We start from the raw sequence: 17,698 nt of genomic DNA, 5'->3' as shown, positions 1-17,698 counted from the left end.
AGGTTTGGAAACACACTAGAGCACAGTACAGTGATTTAGCACAGTAGCCTTTTGTTCCGCAGAACCGGGCACTGGATCCAAGGCCCTGCACATACTAGGCAAACGCTCGACCACTGAGCTCTATCGTAGCTAGAAAAAGAACATCAGAGGCTGGAGTAATGGCTTGAGAGGACTCCCTGCTCCTCCAGATGACCCGGAATTCCCAGCACCCACATGGTGGCTCACAATCATCTGTAACTCCAGTGCCAGGGAATCCAGCATCCTCTTCCTGCCACCTTGGGTACCGGGCACACATGTGGATGCATAGGCATACATATAGGCAAAACATTCATACATATAAAATAAATAACCATGTATTCTGGACAGCTTTCTCTGCCATTATACATAGGTCTTTGATTATCTAAATACAAGTATAAATATTTATCACTAAATATCTCTATTTTTATAAAATCACTATTATAAATAAATATCAGTAATATTTATTTATATCACTAAATATAAATTTTGCTTATCGCTAGCTGGGTGATAGGCTATAATGTTTGTGCTATGGCTTATTTAACCATTCACCTAATGATGATGGTATGTAATATATTGTTTCTAATTTGTTTCTCTGCAGAACCCTACCGTTCCAGCACTGAACTGCTCTGTTGAAAATGCCCACCCAACTGTTTCTTACTATGCTCGTCCCCAAGTGACATCGTACAATATCTACTACCATAGCCCTCCTCATCTGCCGCCATATTCTGCTTATGACTTTCAGGTATGTTTGGAGAGAGAAAAAAACCCTCTTGACCCCCTTTGATGTAACCCATCCCTTGTTATTGCCCCTGACTTATTTATAGAATCTTTCCGTTGCCTTTGGAATAGATAGGAATTAGCCCAGGTGCTTTTCCCCAATGGAATTTATCAGCTTGTAGGAAGCAGTGATTAGATAAAGGACCTGCAGGGAGGCAATGATGGAAGGCGCAAGAAAGTGGGAGTAGCATGAGGGAAGAAATAGAATGAGAGGAAAACAGAGGAGGGGTAGGAGTCAGGTTTCTCAGATTGTGTTTAAATACACTAAGAAGATAATTTGGCTGGGAAATGGACCCCTGTTCAAGAGCGACTTTTGCCGTGGTGAGAGGCATAGCCCTGATGCTTGACCTAAGCATGTTCCGAGCCACACAAAGGTATGACTCAGACCTCCAATGAGGAAGTCCTTTGCTTTTGCAAACATGCTAACTAGAACTACATAGAGAAAATATTTTTACAACAATTCTCTCCCATATGTTGCCTTATTGCATAGGTCAGAAGTAGTGTTACCAAACTTAAATTTTCAACCTTTTCTTCTGAGATGGGACTAACTGCAAAGACATGAAAGCATAAAACGGGCACAAGGATTTCACTGTGTGCAGTGAGGAGGTGCTCTGGAAAGCCATGCCAAGTGGGTTGTTACATATTACCAGTGATTGTGGTGCAGCTTTCCATCACTATGACAAAACCCAGGAGATCGCAGTCAGCTTGGAAACAGGAGATGGTTATTTTCGAGCACAGCTTTGGAGGCTTCTGTCTGTGACTGACTGGCCAGATCATGTAGACTTGTAAATGTTGCATCACCTCCTCAGAGTTCTGGGGACCAAACCTTCAACACTTGGACTTTTAGGGGACGCTTCTAAACCGTATATAACAAGAATCATAAGTTATTATTCAACCTCTTAAATTCAGGGAATGTAGATGTGAGCCTCCATGATGAGCCATTTTATTTTTATATCAAAGTAAATTGTATTGATTTGAGGAAGTTAGATCTTGTGATGAACCTTATAACTAGGAATAGTAATATCCGAAGTGTAACAGTTACCACAGACTCTTAAAAGAAAATTCCTTTTTAAGATACTCAAGCATATATTCAACCATCATTTTCTGTTCAAATCCTACTTCATGAATCAAAAGACTTTAGAGTCTTATGGTGTAGCTCTTGGGATATGTTTGACTTCTTTGTCTCTACAACTTGGTATATACATTGAACACTTGTTCATTCCCAATGGTACACTCTCTTATAATTTCAAAGAAAGAAATACAAGTCTTGACCTAAAACATGCAAAAGGCTGGGGAATGTCCGCATGTGATCCTGGATGAATACAAAATAGTCAGAATTCTGTGAGTGAAACCTATAGAAGAGTGAGCCTGTCCAAAAAGAGGCCACAGCTTCCTCTTGCTGTTCTCAGGTTGAAAATGACCTCAATTATAGTCAGATGCTTTAAGACTCTTTGTCTGAAAGACTTCTCCATTTTGTTCATTCCTTTTTCATTCTAATTTATTTATTTTTAGTGCACTAGTGTTTTTTTTTTTGCCTGCATGCATGCCTGTGTGATGGTGTCAGGTCCCCTGGAACGGGAGCTATAGAAAGTTCTGAGCTGCCATGTGGGTGCTGGGAGTTGAACTCGGGTCCTCTGGAAGGGCAGCCAGTGCTCTTAACCTTTGAGTCATCTCTCCAGCCTCATGTAGTTCACTTCTAAATAGGGTTATCTCTGTGACTCTGATTTGATCATTTCTATTCTCTTTTTAGTGAGGTTAATAGAAGAATGAGGAAAAAGGTTCATGGTTTTAATTAGTTAATTAATTGTGTGTGTGTGCGCGCGTGCGCGCGCGCATGAATTCACATTCATGTACTTGTGAAGCAATGATGGCAACTTGCGTGAGTTGGCTTTCCCCTTCCACCATGTGGGTCCCAAGTCAAATTCAGGTCATCAAGCTTGACAGCAAGCGCCTTTGCTGGATAAGCCATCTCCCCAGCCCCTCACAGGGGTTGTTTAAGTCCTTCAAAATTCTGTCTTCATTGGGTAATGACCCAGTTAGGAAGTCTTGGAAACGTTCCTTGTGGTGAGAAATGAACAAGGGTTTGTCTTGGGTCAGTTGGCCCTGAGGAAGTTGTGAGACCTGGGTGTGGGGCAACGGACTACTTCCGTCCTGCATTCCAATGTGTCCTTACTTCTAGTGAACTTCCTGTACTTCAAAACAGGAAGCCTCCTTTCGCATCTCCGCAGCACTACTTCTCTTGCCCTTTGAAATCATTTCCCTATGACCTCTTCAGTTTCGGCTAAGCCCAAACTCTATAGGGCATTATCAGTTCCTGCTTCTGCTCCGAAATTGAACCCAGTGTAGTTTTACCTAAAACCTTGAAGGTTTCCAGCCACATTTCCCAATCTGGACTGCTGGGTTAGTTCCTCTACCTTACTCACAGACTTGTCCCTTTTCTGTCCATTTGGTGAACTGCCGAGTTTAGGCTCAAAAATCTCAGCCTATGAGAAATGCAAACAGTGGTGCTTATGTTCTTTATTCGGCACCCGAGAGTACATGATGCTTCACTGCAGCCATTAAATTGACATTGAGTAGACATTTAGCCCATTTAATAAAAGGATTGCTTCAATCCTGTGGGGGTGAGAGGAGTTAAAGGTACAGGTTACCTTGAAGCTCAGGAAGCCATTTCTGCTTTGTCTTTATTTCCCCCCTCCCTTCTCAACTTTCCCCTATATTCTCCTTTTTCGCTCTTTCTTCCTCATTTTCCTCTGTCCTTTTTGTCTGCTCCTCTTCCATTTGCTTAGCCTTTTCTTTCCAGGGCAGAATGCGGCGGGGGGGGGGGGATGCTTTTTAAAAAAAATCAACAAATGCTTTTATTTCCCCGTTTTGGGACACAACTTCTCTTAACTAGTCAGTCGGTAGGTAATGCCAGGGCACCTTTTGGAGTAAAAGGTTCATGCCCCCCCCCCCCAAGAGAGATGTGCACACATTCGCAGAATGCGCATAGATATTAGCGAATGTGGACAGCATGGGGCAGGTGAGGGGGTGGGGAATAGAGAGACATCTGTGTTCATGAAGGGTGGCGCCCTCCTTAGCACCATTAGAACACATTATCTACCTTCTTAAGTACATTAAATGGCCACCCGGGCCTCGGGGGCAGCTCAGGAAGCCAGCGCTGATGAGGCCAGCAGTGGGCTGGCTACTTCGATGTTCCTTGTGCTTTGTGGTGTGCAGGGATTCAGAGCATTAGTGAAGTTCATCTCTCAAGCAGGAACCAAAACACATCCAGCCAGCTCTCTAGCTGCAAGAAAGCCAAGTGTTTCTCAAGGTGCTTGCCTGTTGCTAGGAAACTATGCACTGGTACTGTGGGCCTTTTCCCTTTCCAACCCCCAAGGGTATGAGGACTGCAGCCAGTTAGCTCCCTAGCTCTGCCAGGAACCTTCAAATTGATCCTTTGGATTTCCAATTCTGACCTCAGAGGGAAATGAGAATCACCTCTTCTCTGCTACCCACCCCCTAATATTCACCAAAGACGAAACTGAGAAATGAAAATCCAGAGGCGGCTATTCTACCTGCTCTATTATCAAAGTGCCCAAGTGCTACCCGCAGCAGCTGCTACCCACAGGAGCCTTTGAATGGCTCTCAGGACACAGCTGACTTGAGCTCTACTGCAGGGACTTGTCCCTCCCTTCTGTGACTGCAAACACCTAAAACCGCCCTGCTGCCTCTTGCCATCCCCAGAGTGGGATTTAGAAGGACAGAGTGCCGCATACATGCCCAGGCACAGAGATCCTCGGCCCTGTGGGTTTTCTTTTCCTCTCTGGTTAAGAGAAACATTCTTAGTAGAAGAAAGCAACAAGAGAGAAGGGGAAGAAAAGGAGGATCTATTACTTATTTTTCTTGTCAGTGTGACAACATAGAAGAAAGGGGTTATTTATTTACTTGTTTATTTATTTGGTTGTGTTTTCTTTTGTTGAGATGTGATCTCACTATGGAGTCTTGACCGGTCTGGGAGTCTTTATTATAGACCAAGCTGACCTTTGACTGACAGAGATCCACCTGCCTGTGCCTCTACTTCCTGAGATTAAGGGCCTGTGTCACTACACCTAGCCTAGGAAGGGGTTATTTTATCTCCCATTAGAGGGAACAAACAGTTCACCACAGTGAGGGCAGATAGTGACAGGAGTGACACCATAGTTACCTTACTTAAGTGAACAAGTTGCTCAATGATTGAGCAATGCATTTTTTCCCAGAACTTAACCCTGTTATTAAACAACACATAACCGGGCTGTTTTAGTAAAGGATATCTTCTTGGAGAGAGGAGGCAGTTTAGAGTTAGGAGGACATCTTGTTTTTCTCTGGTCCACTCTCTCAAGTTGTAGGTTCTCCCAGGTCTGTAATCCAGTCATTTTTAAGCTCAAAAATGGAAAGAGTGGAGAAGGAAGAGGATTGCGCCTCCCTCCTCACCCCTAACATGATGCAATGAAGGTATTTCAGTGTCTCATACAGCGCCTAGAAATCTAGACATTGCCTTCCCAGGAGTATAGGGGTCTGGCGTGGGGATTAGACTCCATCAACTAATTGGTTTCACACACTAGAAGACACATGCCAGGGCCGGCCTGAGATTGCTACAAACATGGAAAAATGATACGATCAAGTCAAACTCTGGCTAGACCAAGTAAAGATGTGACCCCCACCTCCATGTGAAACAGCACTTGAGTTCTTGAGAAAATTTAGTGTAAGTGGATCTAAAAAAATTACCACATCCTTTTGGAGTCAGATACACCAGAATCCCTACAGTCCTATTCCGGGTTCTGACTAGCTTTGTTCTTTCTGAGACCCTGAATTTGTCTCCTAACTCTTACTGTTCTTGTAGTTCCCTCCATATGTGAGACCTCATCTTAGCCTCCCTCTAGTATGACTCTATAGTGGATTTTAGTTTTAGAAGGCATGGCCAAGGTCACCTAATATATTCTCTTGAAGGAACAATCAGTCATCCAAGATTTATTGAGCACTTACTATTTTTTAAGCACCGTTCTGAGCTCTGGGGAATAGAACAGTGAAGAAAAAACTGCCCCTGAGCAGGAGAACTATTAGGGTTATGGGTGGCCATTGGCCTGGGAACAGAGGCAAGTGATCGTTCTTATGGCAATTTGCTGGTTGTTTTAATATATTTTTAAATAGTGAGTTTTGACTATGTGATGAGGGCTGTTTCCTTGCTTAGCTAATGCTCACTCATCTCATATCAAATCTCAATTGAAGAGAAAACAATGGGCACAAACATCCATTAACTGTGCCAAGATCTCTCGCTCAGCGACAGGCAAGACTTCAGACTGAGCCCCTGGAAACAGGACGCCGCACTGGACCTGTTAACAGCTTGCTGTGCCATGCCCTCCTCCCTCCAGAAGTCATTTCCCTTAACAGCAAATTACACGGAAAGACATAGGAGGAGAGACAGGCAAAATACCCTTCTCTAACTTGCCTTACATTTTTACTTGGAAATTGAAGAAATAGTAAATCAGCATTAAAAGGCATTAGATACTATGGCATTTTCAAACACAATGTTTTAGCAGTTCTCCTCCCCTCTCAGGTCCTCAACCCTGCTATCTCTGACGACCCATCTTGCCCATCTCTCCTTTTCCATACTCTATGTGTCTTTCTGTCTTCACACTCCTCTTTCGTTGTCACCTAGCTTTAATCCTCTCCTGGGTTCCTATTTTTCAGGATTTATCTACACTTTACCTCTCACCCCCATATTCTTTACAGGGCAGTATCCACATCTGAGAGAATGTGAAGTCTTTGTCTGAGTTTGGGACACCTTGCTTAATATTATCCTTTTCATATCTCACTAGGTTAATTTTAAAAGTCCACATTTGTTCCTTTCCCAAGTTTAGATAACAAAAAAGGAAATTGAACCCCCAGTAACTCTGCAAACTGACACACTGCTCCTCATTCTTAGCATTGGTTTCTCACCCCCATGCCCTTGTTAATCACTGTTTTCTGATCTCTGGTGAGTTTGTGGGTAATGAAAGGGATGGTAGTTCATATGGAACAGGACTTCATGGCTTGAGAGCCAAGCAAACCAACTGATTTGTGTAACCTCCGTTTTAGTCTATGATATGGGCTCCCAAGCCCTGAACTTCCCAATGGTATATATTCCCACAGAAAAGTTTTTTCTTAGGGGTCAATTACTTAACCTCATTAAACATCCTTAAGGCCAAGACTTTTTGAAACACTGGTTGTAATGCTTTGAGCATAAGTTAGGAATCGATGGTTTGAGTAACAGATGCAGAAAATGGAGTGATGTCTTCAAGAGGCCACACAGCTGAAGCATCAGGACTGAATGACTGTCTAGATGTAAAGGTCAAGGGGGAAGAGGAGGATCCCCAAAACTTTCTGCATGAAGTTTGCAACCTGAGTGATTGGATGCAGACCTATCCTGTCCCCTACTGACACCCTAAGATTTGAGCTATTTTTCTAAACAGAAACAGATTTTGTATTTGTTGGCCTATATTCATTTTAAATAGTAATGTCTGTTGAAGGGATTGCAAACTCACTGCCTGTTTTTTTTCTCATTACACAGCATTCCAGTGTCTTTCCCTCCCCTCCCTCTGATGAGCAGGAGCCCCAGTCCGCCTCTCCTTCGCCCAGCTACATGTGGTCCTCCAGCGCACCACCCCGTTATTCTCCACCCTACTACCCACCTTTTGAAAAGCCACCACCTTACAGTCCTTAAGGAGCACCTGTCGGCTATTGAGATTATTGTGGCTTTGTATTTCTGCTTTAGTGGAAGTGTGTAGGGTACAACATCTAAAGTGTGACTCTTATGCATAGTTTTACAGCAGCTTGCCAGGCTAGGGAAAGATAGGGATGGAGCTTATTCATTAAAAGGGAAGGGTAGGATTGGCTAGGCCAAACCCAATACTTCCAAGAAGGGAAGTAGTTCTGACACAGAGAGTTCTGGCTAGGATTTTTGTTTGCTTATGTCTGGATATTGGATATTAACAAAACGCTGCCCATATCTTACTCTGTTCTTCTCTGAGTCTTGTAAAAATGGCTGTTGTGATCATTCAGCTCAGCTTTTGTTACTAGTACCTCCTAAGGGGAAAAGTGCAATAGTCCCTCACTGTGAGTGGTGATGAGGACTAACTGATTCAGAAGTGTGCTGTTTTCAGTAGATCTCAGTATATACAACTGACAACTTAGGAGACAGTGTTTCTATTATATGTTGCATTATTCTAAAACACATTTGCTACTGGAGATACAAATCTTACAGTTGAAATTCAGAGTTTAAAAATGCTAGATTAGACTGGGTCGTGATATGAATTGTTCCTTATCTTTGTGACTATTTAATCTTTGGATATTGTGCTTTAACCCCAGCAAACCGCACGATCCTGCACCCCACCCTTGAAAACTCATCTGTATTTTAATGCCACTGCTCTTATTGTTCCTTTTTCCCCTGTTGAGATCAATTGTGACAGCATTCAATTCAAGATTATGAAAGTGTTACAATGCCATTTCAAGTCTTCAAGACCTTAAATGCAGCCAACTTGACAAATTCTTAAGTGTTCCGTATTTAAAATCCATCTGGCACACTGTGGCAGTTATACAGTTGTTTTAATTATACAGAGCTTTAAACCATCAAGGTGTTGAGTTGGAAACACTTTGGCACCCATGCCTTCACTCCAGCATGAACACGTTCACTAGGATTTTATTTTAACCTGAGAACTGGTTTAAAGGGAGACTGATAATCCTACACTTGTATTATGTAAACGTACAGGAGATCCAGAGGACTCCTGATGAGACAGTTCTGCAAACACAGAACACACACTGGAAACATTTCCAGCCCATTTCGCTGCCTCCCATCTTTGCCGGTTGGAGGTGGCAGATAAATGCTGGTGCTCCCATCTACCTTGTAGACACCTAGTCACCAAGAATCAAGGCACAACAAGTGCACCCACTGTTCACAGGAACTACTGAGTTTACCTTTCAGCACCATACTGTCCTATCCAGACTTCAAATCCAAAAGGCCACAACCCTTTTAGGTTATACAAAATTACGGTTATTTTTACAGTTCCGAACATAATAAAATTCTACTGGATTTCAAAAAAGGACTAATAATTAATTGACTTCTTGTACAAACATCACCTTGTAATACCTAACAGTATTTTGTCATTTACACTTTACCCCTTGCTTTAGTGAATGTGTAGATTTTTAAAGGCACCATTACAAAGTTTATCATTGAAGATTTCTTAAAGTATTAAGATTCTATGACTCATTTCTATGTATTTTTCTTACTTTACAAAATAACTTTAAACAGTATAGATTTTCTAACACTTGATTTGAGCAGCTTTTTTTTATTACATTGAATTATATAAAGTGCATGTTACTTTAGGAAAATTAATATTTGCCGCTTCACTATTCTGCAAAACATTTGCTGTAATGAAGGAATTTGTATTTCCAATGTATCTTGACTGCATTTTATAACATTTACTGCTTTCTTCCTAATTCTGCTTTAAAGTATTGAACTGGGCATGAAATATTAAAATATTAATTCAGAACCTGTATAAACTAGATATTGCTTAAAATCTGTATCACTGCCATGTTGGAAACCCAGACAGCTTTTGTGATGTTTCAAATTAATAAAATTCTCCTTCTCCCTATGCACTTTACAGGCATTCATGGTGTGCACGAAAGTCCATTGGCTACTCTAAAACGACTGGCTGACAACTCACTTTTGACTATGACGGTTTGAGAACCAATGGGACATGTCTAACCAATACACAAAACATAATGTTAATTTCTACCATCCTGTCATCAGAAACACAGCTTTTCTCCTGCTATGAAAAAAAAAAAACCCAGAAAAACAATAGGACAGAAAGCCTATGTAATTCATTCACAATAATCTTGTAAAGAATGCACTCAGAAATGAGAATGAATATGCTTTATTTCACCATAACAAACTCTATGAACTAATGTCAAGTATGGCTAATGGAAAGCAGAACTTAAGTGTTGAAAAGGAAGATTGTACAAATATGAACATTGCAGTATTGGGGAAAATGAACAGAGGTAAGGAAGCCAGTGCTGCTGAATTTGCATCTAATTCCTCAAAATACACATACCATGATGATGTTTAAATGCCCAGATGAGTGGTCATTTTTTTTTTTAGTGAAATGGAACAAGTTCTTCAGTGACTCTGTGGAGGATAGTGACCATCGAAATGATAACAAAATATCATAATCTTTTAAGACTGCTGAAAGTCGGTATTCTTTGGACAAATTTCCTATTTCAAATAGAATCTACCCAGAATACCTACAGATAATTCAGCATTTGAACAAAATTGAAGCCTAGTTCAAAAAAAGATAGAAAATTCAGTAGTCAGAAAGCTAAGTAAAAAAACCTCAGAAAATCTTCACAGTAGGTTTTAAACAGCACCTTGCTACAAATTTCCAATCCTAAAATGACTAGGTGTAAAGAGTTTTATGAAAACTCTGAACTTTGAGCCAGGCAGTGATGGCACATGCCTTTAATCCCAGTACTGGGTAGGCAGAGGCAGGTGGACTCCACAAAACTCTAAATTTTGGTTATAAAAACATTAAAAAAATCCCAAAGACCCCAAAACATGTCTAAGAGTCTTTCTGGCAAAATTACAATTGAACTTTATAATTCTCCTCCTCCCTGCAAACTCCAGAAGTTATGTTCAGTAGGCACAGAGTTAAGAAGTTCTTATTCAAAATTTACAGAGTACAGCAGCAGTGGCAAATAATTTTACCAATGTTATTCAGAATGGAGAGGTTTTTATTATCCCTGGTTTGTTATAATAGGCTTGTAGGGAGCTAGGCAGTGGTGGTAGTGCCTTTAGTCTCAGCACTCAGGAGGGAGAGGCAGTGGCTCTCTGTGAATTTGAGGCCAGTCTGGTCTACAGAGGGAGTTACTGGACAGCCAGAGCTGTTACACAGAGAAACCCTGTCTCAAGAAAAACAAAACATTAAAACAACAACAACAACAACAACCAAAAAACCCATAATAGGCTTGTAAGAACTAACACGTTTTACCACAGCAAACTAATTTACCTAGAAGATGAGACTGCAATGTCACTATTGCTCACACAGGTAGAAGTAATTGTGTCTAACTGTTGAAATTGCATTCATGAAACTGAAATTTCAACTGGGAACATTTCTGAACATACCTTCTACTCAAAAGGCAGTAACATCAATATCTACAGAGAAAGGAAATAGATACTGTGATCACAGAGATCAGAGTCTAGAGTTATAGAGTGATTTTCAGTTTTCTAAGAGTTAGTTTATGAAAATGGTTTGAAGGTCTAAGCTTATCAAACAGAAAACATAAATGTACACCACTCTACTACTTGGTAAGCAGGGGCTATCCTTTTTTTCTTTGTATTACTGAAAATACTGATTCTTGATACCCTCAACTACCAGTTAAGAAACACTTAAACTTTTCTCTTTACACCTAGTTTACCACCAGAAAAATGACCTATGCATGAAAAATTATGATTAAAGCTTTAAGTCCAAAGTCAAGAAAGAGATAAAAATGCACTGTAAGGAGAATAAAAATACCTATGCTGAACTAAGAAATATATAAGCAAGGTCACAAATGACTAGTAACTATGCAACACAACCATTTTCAGTATCTATTATTTTTTCCATTGAAAAAAATAGGTTAAATTTTTACAGAAATGTGTTAAATCTTTTATAAATGCTAAGCTATATATCTGTTCCAACCTGCTTCCTTTTATTACTACTCTTAAGTTTTAAATTCTAAGTGTTTAAATATGTGCCATCTTTAAAGGAAGAAGGGGGATACTGTCGTCAAAATAAACAGGAACCAACATGCCTGCAGTATTCCACATGCAGTTTCTGCTATAATATAACAGCAGTTTGCACAAAGACTGGAACTTATTTTAAGGGGTTAAAAAAATCCCTAAAAGACCTTGTTGAAAGGACAATGCTAGATTGCCATTAAAACTACTTAAAATGAAAACTTCCTACTGGGGAGTCTAACGTGAGCTTTTAAAAACCTATGCCAGTAGCCTTCCACCCAAAATACACGAGTCTCATCTATGGAATCTCAACATTTACCAGCATTACATATAAAGATGCATTCGGTGGCTTTCACATAGTAAATTCACAACATTTCGTGGGAACATTTTTTAACCATAATTAACAAAAATCTCCATATAAAAGCAGAAGATTAAAGATAAGCACAAAAGAACTTTGTATTACCTCCCCTTTGCACTACATGCATGACTGCTAGCTCATTTTTTTTTTTTTGCTCAGGGCCATTTTAAAAGCATACAGTGGCCTTGTCATCAAAGTCTCTTACAGACTATGGCCAGGAAAGCAATGGTTAATCCCAATTAGCTAGAACTAACTCATTCTTCATAGGAGAGACCTGTTTGCATGGTTATTTTATAGTAGGAATGAGGCAGGAAGCTGATCTCCATTTGGACTGACAGAACAAACCACCTAGTTAGGACTTACTCTGAAATTTACTTGAACAACTTTTGGAAGTTCATTACCTTTTATGCTGTATACAAGACACAACACACTTAGGCTTAACATTAAGAAAATTCAAACTTCAGCTATAAAGTGCTAGCATGGAAGTTACCCTAGTACAGTATAACCTCTACTAGGGTATATTAGTAATTCCAGTAATTGTCAAAGAACATTTACACTGCTTCAAATTCGATTCAGAAAATTATCTCTCTGTACCTTTAAAAACTTCCATCTTTTAGATGAGCTGAAAGCTAAAGTATACAGATACTTCAGAGGGTGTTCAATCTCTACTCAAACTTTTAGAAAAAACTGCTTCTAAAAATTAACGATGCAACTTGGCTACTTGCAGATGACATGGCAGATTAAATTAACATGTTTTCGCCTTAATTTGTTTCACAGGCCTTCTGAAATCCCTGCCCCTTAATCCAATGCAAACTTTCAGATATTTCAAAGGAGTTCAGTAAGATTCTGGTATTATAAATTCAAACTCAGTACTGCCATCTGTTACATTCTGTTTAAAAATGGAATCATTTTCCTGCTGAATAAAAAAATCTTCCCAGTTCATTGGCTTGTTTTGAGGAGTAGATGTGGTCCCTACTGGAGGTTCTTTTCCAGCATCAACCTTATATCCAATAGCATCCTCCTTCATGACAGGCACAGCACTTGATTTATCAGAAAGGTATGCATACTGTCTGATCTGTAAAGACTTGCATGGATGTAAGCGATAAAGCTTTGAGTCCCCAGAAGGATCTTGACTATGAACTGACTTTATGTGTGATGACATAAATTGATAGTTGATGAAAGATTTGCCACATGCTAAACACTGATACCTTCGCTCCCCTGTGTGATGAATTTCATGCTTTGTGCGATATTCTGCAAGAGGAAATACCTTCTCACAGTAACGGCATTGATACTTCTTCTCCCAAGAATGAATGTTAAAATGTCTTCGCAAGCTTGTCAGGCAGACATATGACCTTTTGCATACAATGCAGATATAATAGACCCTTCCATCTACTATTAACTCATAGTGATCATCATGTTTTACTTTCATACGCTTGTTTGATGGCTCACTGCCAGATGTTTTCGGTAGCTCATTCTCAAGTTTGGCTTCCCCTCCATCAGGGTCATCTTTGACAGGGATCACTACGTCGTAAGTATCTTCACCAATATTTGCATAAACCTTGCAACCGTTTGATAAGCCTTCAATTTCAGTAGTTGTATCTAAAGTAATTATTTTTTGACCCTCCGTTAGATGCTTTGATCCTAAGCCTGGATCATTAGTGTTTCTAGTAATTACATCTGAAACTTTTAAAGAATTGGAAGGTGGCTCTTGAAGAACTACAGGAGTCTGTACCTTCTGTGTCAATGATCCATCAAAAGTGGTACTTTTGGAGGTATCAGCCTGTGGGACCAAAGATGTATTACTGACTGCTGAGTCTGGACTGGAGCTAATGGTAACATCATCATCATCTATAATTTCTTCCGCTTCCACACCATTGGTCTTGTTTCCTGTTAAAACAGCATTGTTTGGTGTTGGCTGATTCTGTACAAGTAAATTGATTGGTGTCGGCTGATTCTGTACAAGTAAATTGATTGAAGAGGACATATGATTTGGAAGTGCAGAACTGACACTTGGTGGTGTAGTAAGTGGAGCCTGATTTAATAAAATAATGTTAGGAGTCAGATGTGTTGAAGCCGAAGACACCAGCAATTCTTCATTTCCTTGGGTTTGGCTAAGAGCTGCCTGATTTACAGGTATGGGAAGCTTCGGAGTAGGTGTGATATTTGTTAAAGGGGGGGAGGTATTGCTAGCACAAGGTGTCATTTCTGAAATAGCAACAGGGGCTGGGTTAGGCTGGACCTGTGCCATCGTGTTGTTACTTGGCAAATTTTCCTTTTCAGGCAAAATCTCAGAGCAGAAAATGACATCGTCATCATCATCATCTGAATCAGTGACAATGATCTTTTTCATTTCATAATCTTCGGCAGATAATGAGAAAGACTCCGTTATAATGGGCATCACAGTAGCCCCATTATCTGGGGCTTCATCCTTGGACTTCTGTATATCAAGGTTTTTGTCAGTAGAATCAGGAGGTAAGGCCTCATCAGTACCATCCTGTGCTGATATGTTTTTAACCTGTGACAGTGGGACACCAAGCTCCGCTATAAACTTCACTCCTAGTAACTGCCCTGATTTAATCAGCTCATCAAGTAAATCTGCTCTAACACGGACAATTTTAGAACTATAGATGTAATTCAGAATTTCTGCAAAGATCTCTGCTCTTATAAAGCTCAGTTCAACAACTTGCCCAGCAACTGAGAAGAGCTGGTGGAAGTATGTACTTGAAGCTGAAAGAATGTTCCTGTGGGCCTGGAACTTTCGGTCTTCCACAATAACAGTAACGTCACAGAAGAGTCCATGGTCACGCTGTTCATTCAAGGAGCTCAGCAGACTGCCAGAGTATTGGATGTCTGTAGCAGAAATCAGTTTCCTACTCTCCATGCCTGCAAGAGAAAGGAGGAAGTGATTAGGGAGGAGAAATCCACAATTAATGATTTAGAATTTAAGGCACAGAAGTATTAAAGTTTATTTAAAATTTAATCAGTGTTTGCTCCAACATTTTGACTTTGAAATATGCTGAGTACATACACTAGCTTTAGACCATGTGTCCAATCGTATGATTTCCTCTGAGAAAAGGCAAGACAGTTTGAAATTGCTATGCATCTGGACAATAATCCATTTGGTCACCTCCCTTTGAAATTCACGAAAACATATTTTAACTAATCACCCTCTTAAAATTTGAATTCACTTTCTTAGCCCCAAATTTTTTCCTCAAGAGTTAAGAACTATTTTTTAATTTTAAGAAAAATCTTCATCACAAGAATACAAATTACTTCTGAAAATGAACGGTTTAAATGCCAGAACAGTTTAGTGTGTTTAATATTAAGTCTGAAATTTAAAGTCTCTTCTTAGGAAGATCAGATTCAAAAGTTAACCCTACAGCCAAGGGCAGTAACAAACACCGGCAATTTTTACCTCACAAGTTCCCATTTTTCCTCTTTACCTACCCCTAGTCGGTCTATGCCCACCCCCTTACACTCTCCAGAGGTGCAATGTTAAACAGAGCACCAAGTGAAGTCAGGACACACTCTCATGAAGGAATAAGAAAATGGAAGGGGAAAGCATCCCATTTTTTTAGTGCTTTCTTACATACAAACTAGAAATATCATATTTTGTTGGTAAAAAATTATGTGCCCTAGTATAAGAGCTTATTTCTCTTTAAATGAGAGTGAAAATGAGAACAGTAACTTATTGGAACATAGGCAGTATTCCCACACAGAAGGCAGCAAGTGTTTCTGCTGTGTGAAACTTCCAACACTTTCCTTTTGCATTTCAAGATGATATTGTGGAAACTGCGGCCAGAGTGCAAAAAGCTATATGCATATATCAAAACATTTGTAAGCACAAAACACGTGTTATATGCAAATACTATGCATTAATCATGACTTGCTAAGAGCATTGGTAAAGAATTATTTCGTCATTAATATGCTTTCCTTTTAAAGTTGCCGAAGATATCACTGTTACAGTACTTAAGATACACACACAAATATAGACACATGGCAGGCCGAGTATCTGTATTTTTAAAAACTTTCCAACATCATAACTTAAAAACAAACTATAGACCAAAGCCTAAAAGTCGAGAGTTTTTAAAAACATGTTAGTGGTTCCATTTTAACAGAAGCAACTACAGGCAACCATAAAGGTATTCATTACAAAGTGTGACCTTTGGACCAGGTACCAACAATCCAAAAAAGACGATTTCGGCAGACACCACCTTCAAGTGGACAGGTCTTTACTTATGGCCACGTGATTTTACTGTCTAAAAATACTTTTTCTCCCAATGTTGGAAAGGCTCACCTGCAGGTGTCCAGCTGACACTCAGCCTCGCTTTCATTTTGTTTAGGTATCCATCCTGCTTGTCAGGGGGCTGGCTCAGGATCGACCCAAGTGGGTGGCAAACCTTTCCTCCCCCAGTGATGTGCGACCTGACCTTGGAAAAGACACCCTACACCATTGTGTGACAAATCTTTGGCTGTGGGCAGGTTCACAGGGCTGATGAAAGGTAGCAAAGAGATAAAAGCCACACGGCAGAGAGTGAAGCAAACCAAGCGGGGCTCCCTGGAGCAGCTGAACACTATCTTTCTTCCAGCACCTGCCTCTTCGTCCTTTGAACTTCGACGCAATCGAGTTTTTTTAAAAGGCCAATTTGCGTGCAACGGCTAGCTTCTCGCAAATAGAGATGGAGGTGCAAACAGCAGCGCGAAGGCAGGAGGATGGGGGTGGTGGTGCTGGCGAAGGCAGAAGGCCTAGATCTGAAAGGTACGGTGTTGGGGGGTAGGGGGTCAGGCGAAGCACTAGGTATTGTTGTGTCCTGTGATGGGGACCAAAGAGGACGATGGGCCCCATGGTAAAGCTCGGTCTAATCAAATCAGGTGGTAGGCAGAAAAAGAGCACCCCGCCCTCACCCCCGCAGGCCGGCAGAAGGGAAAGGTGAAAGTCAAGTGGGTAGCGGTGGTGGGGTCCCTCACGCCGGGAGGCCTAGCCCAGGGTGCCGGCGGCTCCAGCTAGGGACAGACAAGGGGACCACGCCGCGCCCTCTCGGTTCTTCCCCCAGCGCTCCCGGGCCCACACAAAGAAAGAGCCTAGGGAGCCGAGCCTCCGACTCCACCGCTTCCTGGTTCAAGTGAGGCGAATGCAAACGTAGGCGAGGGCAGGGCATGGAAGGCGCCGGGCGAGCTCCTAGTCCCCAGCCCGGACCCCAGCCGCTCCTCACCTGCTCCGCGCCGCTGCCGCTTTCTCCTCCTCAGGCCGAGGAAGGGTCAGAGTCCTTCCACGAGAAGAAGCCGGACTCCCGGGCGCTTGTGCTGCCTCTTTAAATGTCGCTCCAGTCTCCGTCGACGTCTAAGCAACTGCCGCCGCCGTCGTCGCCGCTGCAGCCGCCGCCGCTATGGACGCGCCACTCAGCTGACAGAGGGAGCAGCGCGTGGGCGGGCCACTTCCGAGAGCTGTCCGTGGCTGTTCGGAAGAGCCCGAGTCCTCACTTCAGCGCCACGCTCAGCCTTTGGCTCTTTCCGTCACTGGGAAGCTCTTAAAGTGCTCTGCTCTTTTTTGGAGCGCAAGGCGGTGTGGGAAAGGGAAAGGCGCTAACTCTGTTTAAAGTGGCAGGGAAGCTAGTCTTGTTTGTTCAAACTCCTTGTAAGCCCCCAGGGCTTAAAAAACCTTCAGAGTTTCATGTCTTCTCCAAATTCGATCTTTTCCGTTAGCCTGTGTTGCTTGGATGCGAAATCACCTTGAAATATAAACTGTGTATTAACATTTCTTAACCCATAATTCAAATTGT

The 17,698-nt window shown here is 41.4% G+C and overlaps 2 protein-coding genes across 2 annotated transcripts in view; one reads left to right on the top strand and one right to left on the bottom strand.

Moving 5' to 3' along the window:
- Tmem255a (transmembrane protein 255A) overlaps positions 1 to 9,011 on the top strand; it is a 53,031-nt gene extending 44,020 nt beyond the window's left edge. Inside the window, 2 exon segments of the mRNA XM_041639894.1 lie at positions 617 to 760; positions 7,361 to 9,011. Of these exon segments, the coding sequence (XP_041495828.1) occupies positions 617 to 760; positions 7,361 to 7,513 (297 nt within the window). The 3' untranslated portion in view covers positions 7,514 to 9,011.
- Positions 9,012 to 9,706: 695 nt separating this feature from the next.
- Zbtb33 (zinc finger and BTB domain containing 33) lies at positions 9,707 to 17,298 on the bottom strand. Its single transcript, XM_041639971.1, has 2 exons — positions 17,132 to 17,298; positions 9,707 to 14,801 (listed from the first exon to the last, which is right to left on the bottom strand). Exon 2 carries the CDS (start codon positions 14,797 to 14,799, stop codon positions 12,754 to 12,756), a length of 2,046 nt encoding a protein of 681 aa, XP_041495905.1. The 5' UTR covers positions 14,800 to 14,801; positions 17,132 to 17,298; the 3' UTR covers positions 9,707 to 12,753.
- Between the last annotated feature and the right edge of the window lie 400 nt (positions 17,299 to 17,698).

Source organism: Microtus oregoni, unplaced genomic scaffold, assembly GCF_018167655.1.
Source record: "Microtus oregoni isolate MIOR12 unplaced genomic scaffold, Mior012 000061F_ref0000440, whole genome shotgun sequence".
NCBI lineage: Eukaryota > Metazoa > Chordata > Mammalia > Rodentia > Cricetidae > Microtus > Microtus oregoni.
Note: the sequence above shows the minus strand (reverse complement) of the source record. Positions and strands in the feature narration are given on the sequence as shown.